Source organism: Sinocyclocheilus grahami, unplaced genomic scaffold (assembly GCF_001515645.1).
Source record: "Sinocyclocheilus grahami isolate Dianchi unplaced genomic scaffold, SAMN03320097.WGS_v1.1 scaffold616.1, whole genome shotgun sequence".
NCBI classification, from domain to species: Eukaryota; Metazoa; Chordata; class Actinopteri; order Cypriniformes; family Cyprinidae; genus Sinocyclocheilus; species Sinocyclocheilus grahami.
The window spans coordinates 932,925-957,792 of record NW_015505795.1 but is presented as its reverse complement, the minus strand read 5'-3'; the positions used below and the strand labels follow the sequence as shown (position 1 = coordinate 957,792).

The window sequence follows — 24,868 nt, the reverse complement described above, 5'->3', positions numbered from 1 at the left end:
GTACTCGAGCGATACTGGCTCTATATCAGCGGCTGTGATTGCCTCCGAGAGTGATATTGCTCATGTATACTGCATATTTTGGTGTATTTTTGCTGAACAGAGAACATTGCTAATTACTTCTGCTAGTGTATCCACACAAACACACTCGGCTCTGTGCGTATGAAGTGTGTGTGTGCGGCATCTGAAGTGTACATCACATATCAAAAGCCTCACTGTCATGTGAATTATGCCGCACTCTTTCAGGTCCGGAGGGAGTGTGTGTGGGTCTGGAGTGCCAATCACTAGTCCATCTTTCTTCCAAACATCCCCCAAATTTGAAGCGAAACCGGTGTGTTGTCCTGAACCCCCTCCACCCGGCGCAGCAGATCAAAGTGAAACCTCCTGGAAGGAAGGCCACACTTACACAATACTTAGGTCGCGTTAATTCGAGACGGTAAAGGAAGGTGAGTTTGGATCCTTTATTAGATTATTTCTAAGTTGAGGAGGAGGAGGGGGTGGGAGTGTAGCTGAACATGAATATCCTGATGTTGAGGAGTGACCGGATTATTCCACATACATACACACACACACACACACACACACACAGAGAGAGAGAGTGAGCGTCATTGTGAGCAGTAGAAGTAAAGCCAGCTGTGAGCTCACTGCACTGCTGAGCACAAAGCGTAACCAGCCAACCATCAACAAACACTCGACAGCAGCGCTGTAACTGCTGCAGGATCACTGATAGCTGCCAGAACCACTGCAACACATTCACAGCCATCCATCCATCCGTGGATGTGGTGCGTTGAAAGAGGAAAATCATGTATCAACGATAGCCAGAAATATTGTCAAAAGCATTAAATATTGTTATTATTAAGAGTATATTAAGATATTATTAAGATTTTGAAAAGCCTGTTGTCTTTTGTCATTTATCTAAGGTGATTTTGGAAGTTTTTTTTAAACATTAGTTTCTTATTTAATTGGTTCCACATTGTTTGCTGATTTTTACTTTATTTAAACTTTGTGTCATTTATTTATTTTATTTGACATCAAGGTGCATGCCGTGCCTCCAAGCGTTCTTACTCGTTTTGCTAATAAACATTCTACGGTTCTTATTTATTTGGTTATATATTATACATGTTTACTTGTTTCCAGTTTTGTATACCTATTAAATTTTATGCAAGTTATTTGTTATTTTATGTTAGGCATAGCCTGCCCTATAGCATGGTGTATTTTTATTTGTTTTGTTAATAAAAGTTCTGTTTTATATATACGTTAAAGTGAGTATTTTGTTGTTGCGTTCAAGCAATTGACGCGGAACTGCCGCTAATTCGATAATAAGCTATTTAAAAGCGAGGAAAAGAGGGAAAATTCAAACAAACTAAAAACTAACAATTCCTTTACTCCGAATTGCCGCTATTTGAAAGTGAAAGTAAAATGTGCATGCCACTTTTATAAGCTATTTAAAAGCGAAGGAAAGCGAGGAAAAGAGGGAACGCCCCCGCGGTGATTCCGGTATTACCGGTGTTGTCACACGTCGATTACCCGGTGGGAAAATTTCCTCACCGTCACAACCCTAGTAGGGGCGTGTTTGTTTTGGTGATTTCAAATGTCAACATTGGCTACCAGAAATCGCTTACCCCACCTTAAATCATCTGATAATCTGAAAATTGTCAGATATCAAACATTTTATTGGTAAGTCTCTCAGTAAAAAAGCAAACACTACAAACAGCAGGTGTATTGTACCAAACTCAGCTACGCCACAGATGAACTGTCAGAATTCAAATTTCCCAAAGTTGAACGAATCTTCCAGAAGAAACTAGTATCCGGCAGTCACACTTCTCTCTGAGCGTTTGAATCAAAGACTGCTGCATTGATGGTTCCAGATGTTTGCTGTTGCCACCTACAGATTTGATGTTGAAATGCACAGATGCTGGAACATATGTAAAGTTGCCATGCAGAATGTTTGCCGGTGAGATAAAGTCTTTCATACGGAACAAATGCGGAGCTAAACATCTACATGGATTCCTCCAGCGCCAAAAGCATCTCTCGGCATCCAGAAGGTCACGTATCGAACCGCGCAAAGGAACAATGGAGGTTTTTTTTAAGTCTTTGTGTAGTTCTCCTTTATTTCCCAGTAAGGTTGAATGTCGTAGTCTAGCGTCGGCCCTTTACATATGCTAATGAGGCCGTTCTGCGCAGCGGTTGGTGGTTTTGTGAGCATTTTCGCTAACTCAGCCTCAGCCTAACTCAACCCTTTCTCCTCAACTTTCACCTCCTCCTTTCCTCGTTCTCGTTGTCTTCTCATGGGTTCCAGGCAGTTGTTTTGGATCAGTATTTCCAGAATGATGCATTTGAAGGCCTGCACTCAAGCAGTGGATGTGGGTTGTACAACAAGTGGATTTAGGAGCTGTTTTGGGGGAGTATTTTAGGTATGTTAAATGATCCTCAAACGAACTAAACTTGTTTGTCACTATTAAACTTGTCTGTTGGAGCCAACAGCAATGCTGAAGTCCTGATTTTGTGAAGCAAGGCTGTTTGTGGAGTTGCAATTTCATAGATGAAGTGCTTGTAGGCGTTTCTCGACTCGTATCATTTGTATTTCTATTGGTTGTTGTGTCACTGCTTATTTGCATAAAGCTGAGCTCAGTAAAAATCTCTGGCTACTTCATTGTTCATCAGTGACACAAGTTCACATATTTAACCATGAACTTGTAATATAATGTCTTTACATTTGTCTTAATGTATTTGTGATTAATCAGCTAGGGAAGTATGATAATAATATCTATTAGTCACAGTTTTAAGTAACTCACTAACTAGCTCACAAAATCTTCAGTCTCGAGATATTAATCCCAATTGCATTGTGAAGTAGGTAGGGAAATATTGTACTGAAATGTTGTATGTTTTCCAAAGAAAATGTGACATGCAAGCAAGTTCTGCACAAGTAAGTGCCAATGTTGTAGGTTGATGTCTTCATTCATGTAATGATGCTTGACTTAGCAGTATTTTGGGGGGTTTTGTGAAGCGGTCTCAAAGCTTTTGCTCTCAGTAGACGTTATTTGACTGTGATGTGACAAAGTGCACTTCTTCTGACTTGAGATGCTGTGGATGGGGTGAGAAAACACGTTCCGTCGTGACACTGTGATTGAATGCATCACATTAACACCCTCACAGCTCTGATGTCCTCTTCAGTAGGTCAGTGCCTCTCCAAACCCTGTGCTTAGACCACGCTTGTCACATGTCCAGCTTTTTCTGCCACAGATGTTCTTTTTTTTTCAAAGCATCAGGCACAAATGCCATGGTTTTATGGAGAATCTGTTGACTTTGTTCTGTTAGGTGTAGTGAACTGTTTAGCAAGTTTTTAAACTATTTATAATTTTCAAAATGGCCTCTTACAAATGTTTCAATTAGGGCTGTCGCGGTGAGGGAATTGCCCTTGCGGTAATTTTGAGTGGCTCAATAGCGCGGTATGCGGTATTATCGGCATATATATATATAATCTGTGTGTGTATGTGTTACGATATAATGAGGTCATATTCAGAAACCAATGAAACAGAAACCAAATAGCGTTGAAACGGGAAGTGAAGTAAACGGAAGAGAATGACAAAATAACGGTCCACATAACAGAACATAAACCTGACAATAAGATCGTTAGGCTGTATGTATAACAGTTAGTTCTGATTTTCTAATCTGACTGGACAAGAGACTTTCTATTGATATTTCCACCTGCGCGCGTTCTAGACGGGCTGTCAGGCAGTGCAGTTACAGTGTTCTGCCACAAGGTGGTGGAAAGGGACTGTCTTTGAGTGAATCTATAAACCTTTCATTCAACTACACGTTCAAAAACGCTGATTCTTTCAAAGAGAGAGGTAATGAAACACGCTGTTGAAATCATTGTGACTTTGAGTGCCGCTTTGGAAGGCTCAGCTGACCAATCCGTCGATGCTAAGAGAGAGATTTGGCTTATTTTCACAAATATATATGACTCGCAAGTAATCGCACGCGCTCAGTCGATCTCTCTCTCATATACTGTTTAGGCTTGTTAAGTGCAAATCTACGGAGCCTCTGTACAAATCAGCATGGTACACATTGTTATCATTACTAACTTGTTTAATATTCAGTCCACATGCACGAAGTGTAAAACGAGAAGAGCATAACCTTACGAAAAAAGAAAACCGGCAAAAATCGCGGTTGCTGCGGTTCTTGCATTCCGCTGCGGTTTGCTCGTCAATAGCGCAGTATTGCAATATTGCAGTTATCGCGACAGCCCTAGTTTCAATCAATATTTATTCTTTTTTTTACATGTTTTTATTTATTCATATTTTAATTTAAGAATTTTTTCACTTAATTTATGAGAAATCAGTTTATCAGTAGCTAGAAACCAACATTTAGTCCCAATATAGCTACCCCCACCCTAAAAAAATATTTTATGTAATGCCATTATTTTTTCATTTTTATTTACTTTTTTAATAAGATGAACTTAACTTAATCTTTGGATTTAAATAATATTTTAAAAGTTTATTTTATTTTATTTTATGCTAATTTGTTTCACTTTTGTTAATTTTTGTTCTAATTTTTAAAAATGATTAACTATTTTTAATAAGATAAATTTCACTCAAAACTGATTTTTAAAATGTATTATAAATGTTTATTTGATGCTAATTGAATTTATTTTTATTTTATCATTTTTTTTACATTTGTATTTATTTTTAATAAGATAATTTTGACGTAAAGTATTTTTTTTATTTTATGCTAATTTGATTTAATTGAATTTTTATGCTATGTTTAATTTCATTTTTTACATTATTGTTTATTTTTTAATACCATGAATATTTTAATGCAGTTTTTATTTTACTAGTTTTATTTTATTTTTTTACTTTATTTGTTTGTTTGTGCTTTTAACTATATGAAAAATCTTGATAACAGTGTTGTAAAATTTGCTAAACCCAGCTCATGTAATATTTTTTTCGGGCTCTTGACAGTTTTCTGATGGATGAGCAGCACTTGTTTCACTGACCGTTTGCTGAAGAAGAGAAAAATGGACTCCAGGAGCTCTGTTTTGTGTAAAGTGCTTTCTCGCGCTCGTCATCAGGGCTGGCCGGCGGTGGGTTTGTGTGTCCAGTAATGGCTGGTATATTGTTGTGGTCTGCTGAGGCACATGGTCTCTGCCAGCCGCGCTGTACGAGAGCTTTTCCAGCACTGCCTCAGCAGATGGTTGATTTGGAAGAGGCCCACCGAGGAGCTGGAGCCATCAGATGTCTCCTTTAGAGTGGCCAAGAACAAACACGAGACGCTCCGACCCACCAGCTGTACAAGATCAAGAGACCCGCTCGCTACTTTCATACGGTTTTCTTGCCATGGGTGCTTCTGAACTCTATTTGGTTTGGAATTTGGTATTTTTGGAAACATTTTCAAATCATTTAGTCTTGTGCATCTTAGACGAGTATTTCTCATTTCCTTGATCCATATTTTCTACCTTACACACTACTTGTTCTGTAAAGGTATTGTCTTTTTTTGAGTTTTACATTGTCTGCAGTGCAGAAACCAGAGCACCTGGGTAGCTGTTATTATAGTTACTTATAGATGATAGTACCTCAAAGATTTTCTTTTTATCATTTTTTTATTGTATTGTTTATTTAAAGCTACTGAGTAGTACTTAAGGCTGATATTACATCAACGATTTTTGTTATTTTATTTTATTTGAATATATTTTGATAATTTATTTTATTTCACTGTAAAAATATTTTCGAAGTAAATAAAAAAGAATTATCTGAGAATGTTTAATAAAAATACACCATTGCAATCTTTTTAAATTTCATGTTTAATGTAATCAACTGAAATCTTCTAGCAATTTATGAGTGAAACACCTATTTTTTTATGAGTGAGTTATTTCAGGGTAAGAAATAATGTTTATGATAATATTTATATAATTTAAAATGTATTAATGTATTGATTTAGCTTTTATTTATACTTTTGGTTTTCAGTTGACGTTTTAATAATGTAAGTGCTTTTTCATTTTTAGTGTTTTTATAATAATATTTCTATATCATTTATTTATTTGAGCTTTTAATTGACTTAGTTTTAGTTCTTTTAGTACTTCAGCATATTTATTTCACTGTGGTGTTGATAAAAAAAAGTTTTTTTAAATTAGCCATAAATTGTAAAGTTGTATTATTATTATTGTTGTTATTAATATTATTATATTTTGAAATATTACAGTAGTTTAGTTATTTTAGTTTTTTATGTAATAATATCAATAATAACAATAATAGATTATTATTTAAAAATCTGAAAGTAAAGTAAAATAATAAATATTATAAATGATTTTAATGATTAAAAATATAAATTGATCAATGTCTTATAATAATTATGTTGTGAAATATTATATTTAGCAATTTTGCAGCAAAATATTACAGTAGTTTTCAGTTGTTTTTGTTTTTATTTAATACTAGCAATAATTAATTAATTAAATATAAAGTATAATAATATTATACATTATTATTTTAGTTATTAAAAAGTATTATTTATCAATGACTTATTATTATTATTATTATTATTATTATTATTATTATTAAGTATTCTTTTTTTATTTAGTTATTTTATTTTTGCCATTATACATAATCACAAAACTTTGGCCAAACTGTGAAGCCCCCCCTGAATTATTTTTTTTCTTTTAAATCACATTTTAAATAGCTATAACAATTTTTCTGAAAAATCACAATGACCTTTTTTCCCCCCGAATTGTGCGGCTCTATTCGAAAGTAACCGTTTCTATTCACATTTTCCGTGTCTCTCTTTGTGGTGACTGAATGTGGTGCATCTCTGCTCTCCAGGCTTGTCTTTATTCTGCCTCTGATCGTCTGAAGCGTGTCGGTCTTGTCGCTCAAAATAAAAATGTCTCTTTCAGCCACCAACTGTTGATGATCGAAGGGTGTGATTCCCTACAAAACCTGGCTATTAAATTCCCTGCGGTGCTCGACGCAGGCCTCAAAGGGCCCGGCTGACGGAGGGGCCCGTCTTATTACAGAGGAGCTTATAGACTCCTTACGCCCCGAGAGGCACGCTGCTGCTAATTTGAGTGTCAGCTTGTGGTGGACGCCTGAGTTATGAGCTGCAGATAAAAGGAAGGCCGCTGGAATAAACACACACCTGTAAGAATATAGCCCCGTCAGTAGGAGAGAATCTGTTCCCAGGACACTAATAATGACCCTCCGAGGATAAAACACACACGTTTACTTCATTTAATGTTTAATTCATTTAATCTTTTAAATGAATTAAACATTTCATGGTTTAATATTTGAAAACGGAGAAATTAATATTAATATATTCAACATAAACATTAGTTTGTAATTTATTATTGTAATTTTAGTTGAACATTTCTAAAATACTCTAATTCTTTTTTTACAGCAATAATATTTCTCAATTTGTTTTTTAGCCCTTTCATATTTTTATTTAGTAGTGGTAGTAGTAATAATGATTATTATTCTTATTTATAAAACTAAATTTAAAACTAATATTATTACAAAATATAATAATAATAACGATAATAATTATTATTATTACAAATTAAAAATGTAAAAAATATTAAGAGGAATTAAGAATAGTGATTATGATGATGATGACAATGATTCTTATTAATTAATATTAATAAGTATTAATTATTAGTAGTACAAAATAATAATAATAATTATTATTATTATTAAATACAAATATTGCTATTCATATTATTATTATTATTACTACTACTGTTGCTAAATAAATATTAAAAGAAAATGTATTAACAATAGTAATAAGAATTATGATGATGATGATGATTCTTGTTATTGTTACTAATAATTAAGTTTTAGTGCTAAAATATTTTAAAATATTTCTAAATATAAAATAATAATAATAGATATTATTACTAAATAAAAATAATATTGATTTATTTATTGCCATATTGAGATCTAATCACAAAACTTTGTCAAAATTGTGCAGCTCTACAAATAAGCAGAGCAAACCAGGAATTTTGTGTTTTCTGCTCCTTCAAGGCTGTGACCTGCTCCGCATTATTAGAGATGCCAGGGTCTGGTTACAATCTCTCGTTTCTCGTTTGGACCACAAAGTGAGGAATTTAATAATCGCCATCCGAATCACCTCTAGGTTAAAACAACGGCTCGAGGTTTGATTGAAAGCAGAGAAGTAGTCTGAAGTGTGAACTTGAGCGAGGTGTGTGAATTGCTTGTGTGTGTTGTTTTGTGTTCTCAGATAATAGACTGCGAGCTCTTTGTTTAACCTGAATGAGCACAACTAAACGTCGTTGGATAAAGGACGTATATGTTAGCGGAGTTTGAAAAGGAAAGTCTCTGAATAGGTTCATTACCTAATTTTGGTTTTGACGCAATATTTACACTGAAGCTCGCAGCAGGCGGCTATGGTAAGGAGCGTGACATTTCCCGACCAGGAGCCGAGTGGAGCCAATCACAACACACACTGGCCCAGCTAACCAATCGCAGCACACACCGGCCCAGCTAACCAATCACTGCACACACCGGCCCAGCTAACCAATCACTGCACACACCGGCCCAGCTAACCAATCACTGCACACACCGGCCCAGCTAACCAATCACTGCACACACCGGCCCAGCTAACCAATCACTGCACACACCGGCCCAGCTAACCAATCACTGCACACACCGGCCCAGCTAACCAATCACTGCACACACCGGCCCAGCTAACCAATCACTGCACACACCGGCCCAGCTAACCAATCACTGCACACACCGGCCCAGCTAACCAATCACTGCACACACCGGCCCAGCTAACCAATCACTGCACACACCGGCCCAGCTAACCAATCACTGCACACACCGGCCCAGCTAACCAATCACTGCACACACCGGCCCAGCTAACCAATCACTGCACACACCGGCCCAGCTAACCAATCACTGCACACACCGGCCCAGCTAACCAATCACTGCACACACCGGCCCAGCTAACCAATCACTGCACACACCGGCCCAGCTAACCAATCACTGCACACACCGGCCCAGCTAACCAATCACTGCACACACCGGCCCAGCTAACCAATCACTGCACACACCGGCCCAGCTAACCAATCACTGCACACACCGGCCCAGCTAACCAATCACAGCACACACCGGCCCAGCTAACCAATCACTGCACACACCGGCCCAGCTAACCAATAACAGCACACAGCACACACTGGCCCAGCTAACCAATCCCAGCACACACCGGCCCAGCTAACCAATCAGAAGGTGGACCTTCATTTGATACAGGAACTATTCGAGCCGTTCATGCCAGACTGAGGAGAGAGGTGTTGTAATAATGTAAAATATGTGAAAAATAATGTGTTTTTCGAACAACCTAGTATGAGAGCCTGTTCTAGTACACCCCCAAAACAAAATCAAGACTTTGTGAAAGAGCATAATAGGACCCCTTTAAACATTTTGCCTTGGCAACTGACTAAAATAAAATGAGTTTAAGTTGAAATACTGAAAGTAAGTTGAAGTATACTAATGACTAAATTCAAATTAAATAAATTAAATATATAGCTACACACACACACACAAATATATATATATATAAACCAAAAATAATAAAATATAGTAAAAGTTTTACTTAAAAAAAATATATAGTAAATAATAAAATAATAAAGATATTTCAAATATTATTAAATAGTGTGATTAGTGTGTGTGTATATATATCAGAATCAGAATCAGAATGAGTTTTTATTGCCAGGTATGTTCACACATACGAGGAATTTGTAATACTCAAATTAAATATGTATGAGCTCAAACCCCCTCAAACCTTTCTAATAGTAGACAAACATATCCATAACCATAGAAAATCAGCAATCTTCAAAAACAACAACTGCAATAATAAAAACTATTATTATTATTATTATTATGCCCATGTACAACTTGCCACTACGATGGCACAATGCCTACAGTGGGATTTATAAATAATTGTGTGGAAAAAGGTTAAGTAAAAAAAAAATTACAAAACATCTACAAAAAATTTTTAATGAAAAATCAAGGTTGTGTCCATGCACAACTACAACGTGTTTTTATGATGTCTGTGATGTGATTTATTATAAATAATTGTGTGGAAATAAGGTTAAGTGAAAGATTATTAGTAAAAAAGTAAATACATTTTTTTAATTGTAGCTTAATTTTTTTGCCCATTCGCAACTCACTGCTACAATACCACAATGTGTATGATATATGATTCATTATAAATAATAAGATTAAAACGAAAAATAAGTTGTGACCATGCACAACTCGCTGCTATAAAATTATAAAAACAGTATTTATATTGTTTTTTTACATCTGATTTTCACCGCAATGTCTGAACTGTCCCGTGCGCCTTCGCGTCGTCTTCTTCAGCCTGCGCGTGAGGCGTCGTCGTCTTCTTCTTGCTTTACAGAGGATTGCAGACTTATAAGTGCATTACCGCCACCTATCTCTCAAATGGACCATTGACACTCTATCTACAATCTCAATTAGGAGTGTCAATGGTCCATTTGAGAGATAGGTGGCGGTAATGCACTTATAAGTCTGCGATCCGCCGTAAAGCAAGAAGAAGAAGACGCCGCCGCCTCACGCACAGGCTGAAGAAGAAGACGCGAAGGCGCTCGGGACAGTTCAGACATTGCGGTGAAAATCAGAGGTAAAAAACAATATAAATACTGTTCAGTTTCTTGCACAGACCGATCGTTTTGTGTCTTTACACATCAATGTATCATCACGAGCGGTAGGGTTTAATTTGGTTTTGTTTGTGTATGTTTTTTTGACTCAAAGCCGTGATTCCCATCCACTGACATTATAGGACTGACAGACTGCAACGATTTGAGTTAAAATTCTCCGTTTGTGTTCTACTAAAGAAACAAAGTCACCTACATCTTCGATGCCCTGAGGGTAAGCAGATAAACATCCAATTTTCATTTTTGGGTGAACTATCCCTTTAAGGTTAAGTGAACAAGAATGAAATAAAAAATAAAAATAACTTTAGCTTTAAATGTACATTATATGATGGAAAAATAAGGCTAGACATGCTCATATCAAACGGTGTGCTCATAATATTTTCCTCAGGGTCCAGCGATCTCGTCTGAAGTAGATGACAGCGGCGTATCATTTTAAAGATGGCTGACAGCAGCGGGTTCTCCTGGTGACGGCACATTAATACTCCCGCAGCCTCTAATCAGGCCACCATGTCAAAAGATTATTTTAAGACCTGGCGAAACGGCACCAAAGACACGAAACCAGCCCAGCCAGCGACAGAAAATGAGTTCATCGCCATAATTAGTCTCGCAGAAGCCTCCCCCTTCACCTCCCCAATTTCATTTCTTTGGCCATGGAGGTTGACCAAAGATAATGACTGCTGAGCTTTTCTGGTTAAAGACCTCTCTCTCTCTGTGTGTGTGTGTGTGTGTGTGTGTGTGTGTGTGTGTGTCAGACCTGCCTTCATTAGCTTCCTTCACACCCACACACACACACACACACAGAAAACCCAGTCAGAAAACAAGCCCTGCACAGGTCAGAGGTCATAGGGATGATGTATTTTTGCAGACCACGAAGTTGCGCTGCAATCAGGGGCCCCTGTAGAGAAAGACACGATGGAGAGCATTTATCATTGTCTGTGTTCTAGATAGAGACCACCATGATGTCTAGTTTGTGTGTGTGGCAGATGTTTATTCTGTGCTTGAGTTTACACTTTCCAGAGCCTTTACTCTCTCTGCCATGCTTGCACAGGTTTTGCGCGATCCTCTTCACTAATATTCTCTGGGTCTCATTTGGGCTCAAATTGATAAGCGATATTGACAACGCCATTGTTTACACTACAAGCAGAGCACATGCCGCTGAGGTAAGGGGCGGGACTTTAGACGCACACTACAGGCGGTTTAGCCAATCACAACACGCTGGACCAGCTAACCAATCTGAGCCCGTCGTGTATTTCTGAGGGAGGGGCTTCATAAAAACAGGAAATGATCAGCGTGTTTATAGGAGAAGGGACAGAGCGGTGTAGAATAAAGGTAAATTATGTGAAAAATAATGTTTTTTTTTTTTTTTTAAATGAAGCATTAACACATGTTAGACTGCACCCCATAAACAATCAAGCCTAGAAAAAAAAGTCAACCACCCCTTTAACAGCTGTTGGTAATAATTAACATTCATTCATTCATTCATTACAATATTAAAATAGAATTATTATATTTTAGATTATATAAATATAATTAAAAGCTTTTTGTTATTGGACATCATTTTAATATCACTGCATCCCTAATTCATACCAATAATTAATTTCAGCAATATCAAAATATGAATTTTTGTGTCAGTTATTAATTATGTGAAAATTATTTTTTTTTTTTTAAATGAAGCATTAACACATGTTAGACTGCACCCCATAAACACAATCAAGCCTAGAAAAAAAAGTCAACCACCCCTTTAACAGCTGTTGGTAATAATTAACATTCATTCAGTCATTCATTACAATATTAAAATAGAATTATTATATTTTAGATTATATAAATATAATTAAAAGCTTTTTGTTATTGGACATCATTTTAATATCACTGCATCCCTAATTCATACCAATAATTAATTTCAGCAATATCAAAATATGAATTTTTGTGTCAGTTATTTAGATAATTAACAGCTTATTGGTAATAATTAACATTATTCATTCATTAATTTTTCTACAATATTAAAATGTAATATGTCAACCATACAAATACTTGACAGCTTATTGTTGGACAGAATTTTAATATTGTTGCATCTGTAATTTTTACTTCTACTCTAGTTTCGGCACTATTCTGGCTTAATCTTGAAACTTGCTGTCGCAGTAGTGTATTATTATCTCTTGTAGGATTGCCGCGATAGACGGTGCTGACAGTGATACCGGTGTTAAGCCGCAACACCGGTTACGTCACTTGCCCACCGCGTCACCGACCCCCACCGTCGCTTTGGTTTTTTATAGTAATAAAAATAATTTAATTCAGTAAAAGAACAGACACTACAATTCAAAACTGAACGCGACTGCTCAATGCAGCGTGCCGAACGACAGTCGCATCACAGATCAGATTTAATTTCTCCAGTGAGGAGAGCGAGTCCAGCTGACTGACAAGAAGAGTGAGGTGAGACAGACAAGACGAGTGAGGTGAGACAGACAAGACGATCGCGGATGAGTTTCGAAACTGAATGCAAAAGCGCCTGTTTGGCAATATTTGGGATCTTGAAAAGCCTGTTGTCTTTTGTAATTTATCTAAGATGATTTTGGAAGTTTTTTTAAACATTAGTTTCTTATTTAATTGGTTCCACATTGTTTGCTGATTTTTACTTTATTTAAACTTTGTGTCATTTATTTATTTTATTTGACATCAAGGTGTATGCCGTGCCTCCAAGCGTTCTTACTCGTTTTGCTAATAAACATTCTACGTTTCTTATTTATTTGGTTATATATTATAAATTTCCTCACGTCACAACCCTAATCTCTTGTATAATGAATTGTTTGCAGTGTTTTTCATTTTTAGGTTTCTTTGGATATAAACATTTGCTAAATGACTAACATTGCAAGGAGAAAGTGTTTTAACATCAAGGCCTTCACAAAAAGCCTTTGGAACTCGTGGCCAGTTAGAATGTGGTTTGCTTGGATGAACTGCTCTGTTAAGACATCATTTGGATTTAGACGTTTAGATTTGTAAAGAGCTTTTGGAGAAGAATCTTTCTTTTGGAATTCAGCAGTTTATTCTGAGTCTCATTACACTGAAGGAAACACTTTTAGTCACAGTTCAATAGTCCTTGAGTGTTTTGAGGACAGGGTTTTTCTCAGTGACCCTGCTGTCTGTGTGTGTGTGTGTGTGTGTGTGTTTTAATGATTGTGTCGATGTGAAAAGGATTACGTAATCGGAGCTCCTCTGTTTTGTCCTTGCTCATCCTTTCAGAAAAGCCTGTCTCATTTATTGAAGTTATTTCAGGAAGCACTTTTGCTGCTGCTGCATTTCAATGTGAAAACAGTTAGTTAGGCTACAGCACTGAGATCCAAAATCCTGCTCACTCGTATCGTTGTGAAGGACAGTCCAAGGGGAAGCAGTCTAGGAAAAGTCATTGCAAATAAACCAATGCAATCAGAAAATGACATTAGCTGATCTGATGTTTACATAGAAATAGCATGATAGTTTTTATATTGGAAGTTTTCTTACAAAACTGTATTGTAGTATTAGCCTGTTTTTGAACATGCACCATGGTCATTCTTCAAAGTACCATGTGATACCATGATTTTTCGTAAAGATGAACCCAGTCAAAGGATGCCATTAAGGTTTGCAAAGTGGTTTTCTGTAGCTATGATAGACTTTTGTTAAATTATATGGAAATACAACAATATTTTGACTTCTAAAGACACTTTTGTCTATTCTGCCGCAATAGTATGAATTTCTTTGAATTAATTTGTGTCCTTCCCTGCAGAAAAAAAAGCTAAGACCAGCCTGACCAGCTAAAGAAGTGGTCTAAACCCCTCTAAAACCAGCCTACAAACAAACCAGCCTGGAAGACCAGCTAAAACCAGTCAGATTCTCTTTTATCCCAAAACTACAGCCAGGGCTCCCTTATTAATGAATTTTTCTCAGTCTTGGTTGTATTTTATGTACGCCAGCTGTTAATTTGGGTCAAACCCATATACATACAGGTTATCTCAAAATTTGCTTGTTACTAATCAAAATGCTTTAACCAAACTCTTGCAATATTTCTAATATCATTATAGTGAAATTACAGTATGCAGCATTGGCCTATATATCCAGTGTTTAGTGTATATTTGTAATCACTATATTTAGTGTTAAAACAACAGCATATACATTACAGCTTATCTTGTTGTGGCCCACATTCCCCCTCCAGATGTTGTTTGTCCTGCAAATATAAACAGTACATCAGAAATTGAATCATGGGATAGGGCGAATGCAGTGAAGATGGGATGTTTTGTCGCTTGTTCCTGTTTTTTTAGGAGTAGTGAAAATGGAATGAAGATTAGTGGTTCTGTTCAGAAAAAGGGTCACAGAGTTTACATTGTAGGTCAAGCTATATAATTGATTTAGCAGATTTTTTGTGGGCTGATAGCAATGTCAGGTCATGTTACATGATTCTGAATAGCACATATATAAAGATGCAACAACAAAAACGAACAATTGCTTTACTCCGAATAGCCGCTATTTGAAAGTGAAAGTAAAATGTGCACGCCGCTTTTACAAGCTATTTAAAAGCGAAGGAAAGTGAAGAAAAGAGGGAACGCCCCCGCGGTGATACCGGTGTTGTCACACGTCGATTAACCAGTGGGAAAATTTCCTCACGTCACAACCCTAATCTCTTGTATAATGAATTGTTTGCAGTGTTTTTCATTTTTAGGTTTCTTTGGATATAAACATTTGCTAAATGACTAACATTGCAAGGAGAAAGTGTTTTAACATCAAGGCCTTCACAAAAAGCCTTTGGAACTCGTGGCCAGTTAGAATGTGGTTTGCTTGGATGAACTGCTCTGTTAAGACATCATTTGGATTTAGACGTTTAGATTTGTAAAGAGCTTTTGGAGAAGAATCTTTCTTTTGGAATTCAGCAGTTTATTCTGAGTCTCATTACACTGAAGGAAACACTTTTAGTCACAGTTCAATAGTCCTTGAGTGTTTTGAGGACAGGGTTTTTCTCAGTGACCCTGCTGTCTGTGTGTGTGTGTGTGTGTGTGTGTGTGTTTTAATGATTGTGTCGATGTGAAAAGGATTACGTAATCGGAGCTCCTGTTTTGTCCTTGCTCATCCTTTCAGAAAAGCCTGTCTCATTTATTGAAGTTATTTCAGGAAGCACTTTTGCTGCTGCTGCATTTCAATGTGAAAACAGTTAGTTAGGCTACAGCACTGAGATCCAAAATCCTGCTCACTCGTATCGTTGTGAAGGACAGTCCAAGGGGAAGCAGTCTAGGAAAAGTCATTGCAAATAAACCAATGCAATCAGAAAATGACATTAGCTGATCTGATGTTTACATAGAAATAGCATGATAGTTTTTATATTGGAAGTTTTCTTACAAAACTGTATTGTAGTATTAGCCTGTTTTTGAACATGCACCATGGTCATTCTTCAAAGTACCATGTGATACCATGATTTTTCGTAAAGATGAACCCAGTCAAAGGATGCCATTAAGGTTTGCAAAGTGGTTTTCTGTAGCTATGATAGACTTTTGTTAAATTATATGGAAATACAACAATATTTTGACTTCTAAAGACACTTTTGTCTATTCTGCCGCAATAGTATGAATTTCTTTGAATTAATTTGTGTCCTTCCCTGCAGAAAAAAAAGCTAAGACCAGCCTGACCAGCTAAAGAAGTGGTCTAAACCCCTCTAAAACCAGCCTACAAACAAACCAGCCTGGAAGACCAGCTAAAACCAGTCAGATTCTCTTTTATCCCAAAACTACAGCCAGGGCTCCCTTATTAATGAATTTTTCTCAGTCTTGGTTGTATTTTATGTACGCCAGCTGTTAATTTGGGTCAAACCCATATACATACAGGTTATCTCAAAATTTGCTTGTTACTAATCAAAATGCTTTAACCAAACTCTTGCAATATTTCTAATATCATTATAGTGAAATTACAGTATGCAGCATTGGCCTATATATCCAGTGTTTAGTGTATATTTGTAATCACTATATTTAGTGTTAAAACAACAGCATATACATTACAGCTTATCTTGTTGTGGCCCACATTCCCCCTCCAGATGTTGTTTGTCCTGCAAATATAAACAGTACATCAGAAATTGAATCATGGGATCGGGCGAATGCAGTGAAGACGGGATGTTTTGTCGCTTGTTCCTGTTTTTTTAGGAGTAGTGAAAATGGAATGAAGATTAGTGGTTCTGTTCAGAAAAAGGGTCACAGAGTTTACATTGTAAGTCAAGCTATATAATGGATTTAGCAGATTTTGTTGTGGGCTGATAGCAATGTCAGGTCATGTTACATGATTCTGAATAGCACATAAATAAAGATGCATGAATGTGGCACCCGTGCAATATACATGAACAAGAAAAACCCATTTAGGTCATCAGTGGCATCTTCCCAACCCACAAGTGTTGAGCTGCACAGCTGAACAGAAGGTGAAGTTCGAATGCTGGAGTCCCCACTGGGAACCTTGTCTATATACGTGTGTGTATATATATATATATATATATATATATATATATATATATACTATATGCATTTATAGTTGTGCATGTAATATATGCACTGCAATTGGGGGCTCCAGTACTCTGTGGGAGCGAATAAATGTGGCATGAAAATAAAGACATTTCGCTGAGTTTTCCTTGCCTAATACATAATCCAGTTTGAAAACCACTTAACGTTCCCTTAAGTTTATGGCTAACAAGACTGATTTGAACCCCTGCTTGGCCAATAAAAGTAAGCAACAGAAATAGGCATTTATATTTCTGAAAGATTTCTTTGTGAGAAGACCTTCTTGAAGGAGTCATCAGGCATGTTGTGCGGTACACACCCTGCCACTTATCTAACAGTCTTACATTGTTCAGTGGTCATAAGGAGGTTGTGAGAAAGACATCCCACTGTTCTCTCTGAAATCCTGGAAGAGTATCCGAATAAATATATTCTGCCGTTCTCTGCAAGATGCCTTAATGCGCTTTTGTTTTTCTCTTTGATCCCAACAGATCGCTCTCCTCCAGCTGTCGTCCTAAATTAGCTGAGCTCTGTGAAAAGAGAGCCGTTTCAACTGACCCCTTCTGCTCCTTGAAGCTCCAGCCGTCCGTGACACCCAAATGCTGCCGGTCTTTCATCAAACTGGTCACTCCTGGAGAAAAATGGACTTGGAGTGAAGGGCGGCCCTTTATGTGGGCTGACTCCCTCTAGGACGACTCTGAAACTAGTTGAGACTCAAATGGGTGACCTATGACAATGTAACCAATAAGGGGACTTGAGTTCTCGCTTTAGCAAGCAGCTGCAAGCAGGATATGAGCTTGAGCCGTGGGTATCGGCGATAAAACGAACCTTTCGTTGCTTGAGGCCTCCTCTAACATCATGCAGTCATCTGAGGAATTGTTTAACAGGAAGCTGAAAGCGTTGAATGGGAGTATGGGACATCCAGCGGGCAACATGCAGGGCAAGCTGGACGGGGGTGGCAAGACGAACGGAACACCTGCTATGCCTAAAATGGGGGTGCGGGCCAGGGTGACGGACTGGCCCCCAAAAAAGGAGGGTTGGGGACCCAACTACGAGACCGTCATCATGGCCTTTCAGAACGGACAGCCAGACCAAAGTGTGGAGATCACGGATTTGGGCGAAGCTCCTTTGGAGCCTGATTATTCGGATACAAAATATTCCTTGAGTGACCTTTTGAGTCGATCCCCTTTGAAGGGAATTCATCCCATTCGCCAACGGAGTAACAGTGACGTGACCATCAGCGACATTGATGCGGAGGACATAATGGACCAGAATGCTGTTAACCCCAACACCGGCGCCTCGTTGCATCGGGAGTACGGCAGCACGTCTTCGATTGACCGCCAGGGTCTTGGGAACGATGGGTTCTTTACTATGTTGCGAGGATATCGGATTGACAACTTGGACCATCGCAGCGCTCCGCCTGCCGGGTTCCCAGAGCTCCTTTGCTACGACACAACCCTCTCCCCAAGCTTGCAGACCGCTGCACAAATAGCCCGCGGCGAGATCATCCACGTCTCCGGCTACGACTACGTGGACAGCTCCCTCCTCTACAGCCGAGAAAGAGAGAAGTCCTTCATGCATCATCTCAAGTCGGAATCATCTGAAACATCGCTGTTCAAAAAACTGAGGACTATTAAGAGCGAGAATGACGGTCTGCGTCTCTCCACCGAGCAAGACGACCGCCGGCCGCTCAGCTTCCAGAAGTGCTTCGCTCACTATGACGTCCAGAGCGTCCTCTTTAACATCAGTGAAGCGGTGGCCAATCGCGTAACCCTCAGCCAGAGGAAGAACACCACCACTGGAGCTTCTGCTGCATCCCAATACCAAGTCCCAGGAAGTGGACAAGTGGCTGGGAATACAACTGGACCTGCATCCATGTTCGAATCGCCGCTCGGAAGTCGGGAAGACCTCAATCCCAAGGAGAACCTGGATGCGGATGAGGGGGATGGGAAGAGCAATGGATTGGTGCTGAGTTGCATGCATTTTCGCAATGAGATTGGTGGAGAAGGGGAGAGGAGGATATCTCTATCCAGGGCCAACAACGCCACCTACAGCGCTGGAGGAGAAAACTGCTCGTTTGAGTCCTCCTTGAGCTCCCACTGTACTAATGCTGGCGTGTCTGTACTGGAGGTGCCACGAGAAAGCCAGCCAATCCACCGTGAAAAGGTCAAGCGGTACATCATCGAGCACATCGACCTCGGAGCATATTATTACCACAAATACTTCTATGGGAGAGGTAAGCCTTGTCATTTTGCGTGAAACACACAAAGCTGATTCTTGTTTGTTAAACTCAACATGAAAACTAAATTGACCTTTCATTCCTGGTTCTATTCAGAATGATTAATCAGTGTATGTTATTCTAAATTGTTATTGTTTGTAATTTTGCTATGCCTCTGAAACATAATTTCTCTTTAGCTGATGTCACAAAGGTTATGTTTGTGCTTTTGTAACTCTGGCATGGACAGATATTTTGCAGCTTATATGCATTTGTAGGATTTTCCCTTTCAGATCAACCGCAGAACTTTCTACTCCCATCAGCGCTTTTATGGAATTGTGATCTCATGCTAATTTGCCCTGTTTAGTAATTCTGGCCCTAAGTATTTTCATAGGTTTGTATCTTCACAGTACCAATGCTCCAAACCTGTATGAGTTTCTTTCTTCTGTTGAGCACAATAGAAGATATGTTAATTTTCAAAAATTAGTACTTTTTATTTTCACAATCATTTTGCTTACATCAGCATGGGTTTGAACATCACATTTCACTGGTTCAGCCATCGAGAATTTGCTATGAATATTCACAAAGCTGGAATGCTGCGCTTTACAACTATACCAAACTTGTGCTGAGGGGAAGCACCAGTCTTCAAGAAGCGAGCAAAGGAAAAGGTGGACCTCTCAGAAAACATACAAATAAAGATTATTTTAGATGTTTAATTACTATTTGGATCATTGGGATTGCTAGACAAGGGCTTAATGAACTGATTTTTGTCAAAACCTCAAATAAAAAAAAATTTAAATAAAAAGAAAAAAATATATATATATTTTTTTTGCCTGCAGCTCATTCCATGCACATTCCCACTCATTTTGCCAGCACGGTGCACATGTTCTGAAGAATGCTGGTAATCAAACAGTTGAAGGTAGCCATTGACTTCCATGGTATGGAAAATAATACTATGGAAGTCAATGGCTACCATCAGCGGTTTGATTACCAACATCCTTCAAATTGTCTTCTTTTGTGTTCCACATGAGGGTGAGTAAATGACAGAGTTTCCATTTTTGGGGGGTTAACTTTGCAAAATGTCTACAGAGTACTAATTAGAAATTTAAAATGTCATTTTTTTTTGCTGTGTGAATTATTAAAAACCGTGCCTTGTAAGTATTCTCTCCTTTGGATGTCAGTCTGATGATTTAGAGAAGCATGGTGTTTGTTACACATTTTAAAAGGAGAAACGCTTGTGCCAAGGATTGAGGAGTGAGAATGTTCTCCTGTCTTTGGCCTGTGATTTGTCATGTGAGAATAGACAGGGTGAGGTGCAGCTGTTAATTTAAAATGTCATTTTTTTTTGCTGTGTGAATTATTAAAAACCGTGCCTTGTAAGTATTCTCTCCTTTGGATGTCAGTCTGATGATTTAGAGAAGCATGGTGTTTGTTACACATTTTAAAAGGAGAAACGCTTGTGCCAAGGATTGAGGAGTGAGAATGTTCTCCTGTCTTTGGCCTGTGATTTGTCATGTGAGAATAGACAGGGTGAGGTGCAGCTGTTCCCCTCTGAGGAGCCATGATGCCGAGAGAGGCAAGACGGGACCCTCTCCTCACACCGCAGTCCCACCACTCTTCATTAAAACACCTCAGCGTGTCTGGGAATGGAACAAGCAAATGATACCTCAACTTATATTGCACAATGTCGTCTATGTTTGACTGAGAAGGTGTCCGCGTCTGTCAGATAGTTTTTTTTTTTTGCATGTCTGCACATCTGCATAGTCCTGACAGGATTGTGTTACCCATTCCTAAGCTCTGGAAAACAGCTGCTCCTCCTCTCGCCATGCAGAAATTCATTTCTTTCCTTTGGCTACGCTGAATAATGAGCCGCAGCCTGTGGGTGAAAGCTGCGATTGTGTCCCGCACGTTCACAGGCTTTCCAGCCATAGCGAATGAGCCAATTACAGCTCAGCTCAAATGACAATAAATCATGTTAGCCAGCTCATTCTATTGGGAAATAGATAATCATCCACCGTGCCGAGTTGCCAAAGACCTATCAAGCAGAAGAGCGCAATTTCCTTCATTTGTGTAGGGATATATTTTACACTGATTAGTCTTGTGCATTTAACTTTATTTTAAGTGTTGTTTAAAGAGGAACGGAGTTTCGATGTGAAAATCTAAATTGACCCATTTAGCCACTATTAGTTAATTCAAAACTAATAGCCAGATATTAATTTAATTAGGTATTCTTAGGTTACTGTTGTAGGTAATGCAGCTTTGCTAATATCTAGCTAATAGTTAATTTAATGCTGGTTATGCAGCGACGAAGAACTGAAATAATGGTAAATAAGGGCAGATTTAAATGGGAGCTTTAGCATTTGTTTTTCAATTACAATTCATTTGAAATGCATAACTTCAAATTGAAATAAATGAAATGCATAACTTTAAAATTAAATAAACACAATGCATACATTCAATGCATAACTTTAAACTGAATTAAATTGAGTGCATAACTTCAACACAACTTTAAATGAAATAGAATTGAATGCATAACTTGAATGCATTGCTTCAAATTGAATGCAAAACTTAAATGCATAACTTCAATTTTAATAAATGCAATGCATAACTTGTCTTGAATGCATAACTAAATTTAATTAAATGGAATGCATAACTTACTCTTAAGATAAATGTTGGTTTTAAAGATTTAATACAGAAATTGATTTTATTTTGACAGTCTGACATTCTCGACTTCAGGCTAACAGTCAGAGTCCATTTAACCTTTCATAGCTGATCATCACCCCTTCATCGTCTCTAGAGGGACATGGAAAGGACAGAGCTGTCAACATGTCTTTCCCAAGAGCCACTATCCTCTTTCACACCTTACTTTCCGTGATGCTTTTATCACCTAGGGAGAAGCATTGATTCCATTAACTTCCTCTCCCGTTTTCCCCTGTTCGTGACCAAGATGCTGCATGATCGGGGATGCAAGATGTGACATGCCCACTGAAAGTCTGCATTAATGCTCGAATGTTATTAATACTTCATTTTGGTAAGAATCATGGCTCGGCTCAATGCCTCCCGTTAGTGACAGAAACTGATGTGTCATAGTTGCTCAAGAAACATTTCTGCTCATTATCAGTGTTGAAAACAGTTCATATTTCTATGGAAACAAAAAAAAAACTAAAAAAAATTTAAGGATTCTTTGATGAAAAGAAAGTTCGAAAGAACAGCATTTAATTGAAATAGAAATCTTTTGTAACTTTATTAATGTCTTTTATGCGTCCTTCAATGCGTCCTTGATGAATAAAAATATTAATTTCTTACTGATTCCAAACTGTAAACGTAATCTACTTTATCTAAACAAGGAAATCATTCAGTACTACCATATATGAAAGTACTATGGTATCCTCACGAATCCAGCTCGACCAAGTTGGTCTACCGTGTCAAAACCGGATGATGATTCATCAAAATCTGGTTGTAACTGGATTTTCCAGCAGGGTTCTGATAAAGTGTATTTTAGAGGGCAGTAGTCGTGTTGTTTTACTTTGAGTCGTTTAGAGAGGATGAGATGAAGTGTCCCGCTGAGGGTGTTTGTTGTTCTGCACTTCTGGCTTTGACTTGGATTAGGTGGATGTTTAAGGAGGAGAACGGTTTCAGATCTTCTCCGTCATTCAGGGCGCCTGCTGCTGTAACTATATATTAGGTTGTGTTTGTTTTTCATTCACACTAACTGAGCTGCTCAATCTCTGTTGCTAATTTTGTTTGTTGTCCCATATTTTTGTGTTTTTATTTTAATGCTTTTTTCTTCTCCATGACATGCTTTAGTACACTGTGTTCATCATGTTGCATAATTTTGGCCTCGGGTTTTCGACTTGATGTCCAAATGTATGTTTGTCTCTAAAGGGGCTTACTGAAAAGGATATCAAGAAGAAAGAGGTTAAGCTTCGTCTGTAGCCGGTATTATTTCTGTTGTTAATCTCTGATGGACCCCTATGGTGCAGTGAAATCAGAGATTATGCTTCATATATGACACTAAAGTGTCTGTGAGACAGCGTGGAAATCCATAGAGATGTGCTCTGGATCAGACCACATCATTGCCATGTGGACATGACGAATGACTAAGGATATTTGAACCTTAACTCTTCTCTATTATAACACCAGTTTAAAATTTATTTTATTTTACTTTATTTTTTTATTTTATAATTTATAAAGTATTTAAAATTGTTACTATCAAATTAAATAATGTATTTTAAACGTTTATTTGTTTGTTTGGAACAGATGATCATTTGATCATCAATTGTCATAAAAACAATCAATGCAAAAGTCTTAATGGTCCAAAAATAAGCTTTTCATTTAAGTTTAGTTTAGTTTAGTTTAATTTGTTTTGTGTTTTGTTTTAATATCATAAAGCCTATCATGTCACATTTTATTCTAAAATCAAAAGTAGGGATGCACGATATATCGGCCACCATATCGGTATCGGCCGATAAAGAGAAAAAAATGTATAGTATTTAAATAAGTGAAATAAGTTTTATAAGTAAATTTCTAAGTATTTAAAATTAAGTTACTACCAAATTAATTAATTATTTTTTTTAATTATTGTATAAATAAATGGCTTATTTATTGTATTTTATTTTATTTTATTAATATCATGAAGCCTATCTCAATCATGTCATATTTTATTCCAAAATCTAAAGGGAAAATAATTTATAAAGTATTTACAATTAAGTTACTATCAAATTACATAATTTATTTTAAACGTTTGTGTGTTTGTAACAGATGATCATTTTATTTTCTTTATTATCTTTTTTTAAATAATTTATTAACTATTTAAAACCAAGTAACTATCAAATATTATTTATTTGTTTGTTTGTTTGATTGTTTTTTGTTTGGTATGGATAATCGTAATAAATGGTTCTAAAATAAATGTAATTTTCTTTATGCAAAATATAAATTTCTATTTGTGGAGTGAAATATGACCTGGATTGACTTATTGAGATTCATCCTTTTAGTTATACAAATATAATTTGCATTGCAGTAGTTTTGTGGAAAAATGATTTCAGGAATGGATAAAAACAGGAATCATTTCTATTTATTTTGTCCATTTAATCATCAAAATATGAAGGCGAATAGCTTTTTAATGTTAGGGTTGGGCCTAGGGATGTAACGGTATGAAAATTTCATATCACGATTATAGTGACCAAAATGATCACGATTATCAATATTATCACGGTTTTGTTCAAATTAGATGAAAACGTTCAAAAAGAACTGATACACACACTGAAAACATTTCAATAAGTTTTATATTTGAAAATCAACAAACAACTAATACAATTAGCAGCTTATATGCACTTCTTTTTTTTTTTAGCAAAAACATTAAATTAACATTAACATGAAGCCCTAATAATAATAATAATAAATCACTTGTATGTATATGTATATATATATATATATATATATATATATATATATATATATATATATACACACACA

The 24,868-nt window shown here is 37.1% G+C and overlaps 1 protein-coding gene across 1 annotated transcript in view; it reads left to right on the top strand.

Annotated features, from left to right (window-relative positions):
• The window catches only part of LOC107557722 (signal-induced proliferation-associated 1-like protein 2), a 184,663-nt gene that overhangs the window by 34,181 nt on the left and 125,614 nt on the right, over nucleotides 1-24,868 (top strand). The window contains exon 2 of the mRNA XM_016241243.1: nucleotides 17,670-19,414. Coding sequence (XP_016096729.1) covers nucleotides 18,037-19,414 — 1,378 coding nt within the window. The 5' untranslated portion in view covers nucleotides 17,670-18,036. The remainder of the gene's footprint in view (nucleotides 1-17,669; nucleotides 19,415-24,868) is intronic.